The following is a 1,275-nucleotide window of genomic DNA, read 5'->3' on the forward strand; positions in this document are numbered from 1 at the left end:
ATTGATGATTGATTGTTGACTGATTGGGGAGTGATGATTTTCACCTGTGAGGGGAGAAGGAGAGAAAAGAAACACACACACAGGATACACACACACAGGATAACTGTATCCGTAACACCAGCAATAGTAAATAATGTGTCTGTATGTGTGTGTGACTGTCCTAGAAATGAGATCCCTGATGAAGGTCGACCCCCATATTGGATTACATGTTATAAAGTGGACAGCCCCCTCAATGTTAGAGCATCAGCCCTCCCTCTCTCCACCTCTACCTCCTCCCCTCCCTCCCTCCCTCTCTTCACCACTACCTCCTCCCTACTCCATGTCGGTCAGCACGGACGACTTGATGGTGTTGATGAAGAGTAAGCCCATGCAGTCAATGTCCGAGCCAGACCTGCCCTCCAGCCCCAGGTAGAATCCGGACCCCACATCTACGGTGTAGTCTTCAGTACTTCAGTGGCCAGCTGGTCATTTCTTCAAAGAACTCCCGGTTCTTACTCGTCGTGAACTTGATGGCACCTAGACTTGTGCCGGCACCGTTACCCCACAGAGACAGCTTGGTGATGCGCTCGCCGAGGTACAACTCAAACTCATTGAAAGTGTTCGCATCTCCAAAGGTCGCAACGTGCCTGTCCACTAGCTCCTCCCACACAGCTTTGACCTGCCAGGCTTCCACCGCCACTCCAATCTTGTTGAGGGTGGCACCGTTGTTCATGCCGTGGAATTCAAATGAACAGCCTCCTCCACCACCGATCATCTGCAGTGTGGTTGCCATGTGTGTGCGTCACGTAACCTGAAGTACAAATTTGTATGGATCAATTTATGAAGCCTCCAACTCAAAGGAGCTCTGATTCAGACATTCAACACCATGGAGTCCCTCTCCTACTCCCAGCACCCCTCCCCTCTTCAACACCATGGAGTCCCTCTCCTACTCCCAGCACCTCTCCCCTCTTCAACACCATGGAGTCCCTCTCCTACTCCCAGCACCTCTCCCACCATCCCTTCAACACCTATCCTGGTTTCTTCCTGAGTCCCTCTCCTTCTCCCTGTTTCTTCCTGAGGAGTCCCTCTCCTTCTCCCACACTCCCACTCTACCTCCTGCTGTTTCTTCCTGATCAACACCATGGAGTCCCTCTCCTTCCCAGCACCTCCCAGCACCTCCCTTCTCCCAGCACCTCCCACTACATCCTGCTGTTTCTTCCTGATCAACACCATGGAGTCCCTCCTTCTCCCAGCACCTTCTCCCAGCCCTCTCCTACCTCCCCTCTTCAACACCAT

At 52.5% G+C, this 1,275-nt stretch overlaps 1 protein-coding gene across 1 annotated transcript; it reads right to left on the reverse strand.

Moving 5' to 3' along the window:
- Nucleotides 1-409: 409 nt before the first annotated feature.
- On the reverse strand, nucleotides 410-779 carry LOC118370669 (aerolysin-like protein). Its single transcript, XM_052482601.1, has one exon. The coding sequence runs from the start codon at nucleotides 770-772 to the stop codon at nucleotides 443-445; it is 330 nt and encodes a 109-aa protein (XP_052338561.1). The 5' UTR covers nucleotides 773-779; the 3' UTR covers nucleotides 410-442.
- Nucleotides 780-1,275: the final 496 nt, after the last annotated feature.

The sequence above is a fragment of the Oncorhynchus keta genome, chromosome 27, assembly GCF_023373465.1.
Source record: "Oncorhynchus keta strain PuntledgeMale-10-30-2019 chromosome 27, Oket_V2, whole genome shotgun sequence".
Taxonomy (NCBI): domain Eukaryota; kingdom Metazoa; phylum Chordata; class Actinopteri; order Salmoniformes; family Salmonidae; genus Oncorhynchus; species Oncorhynchus keta.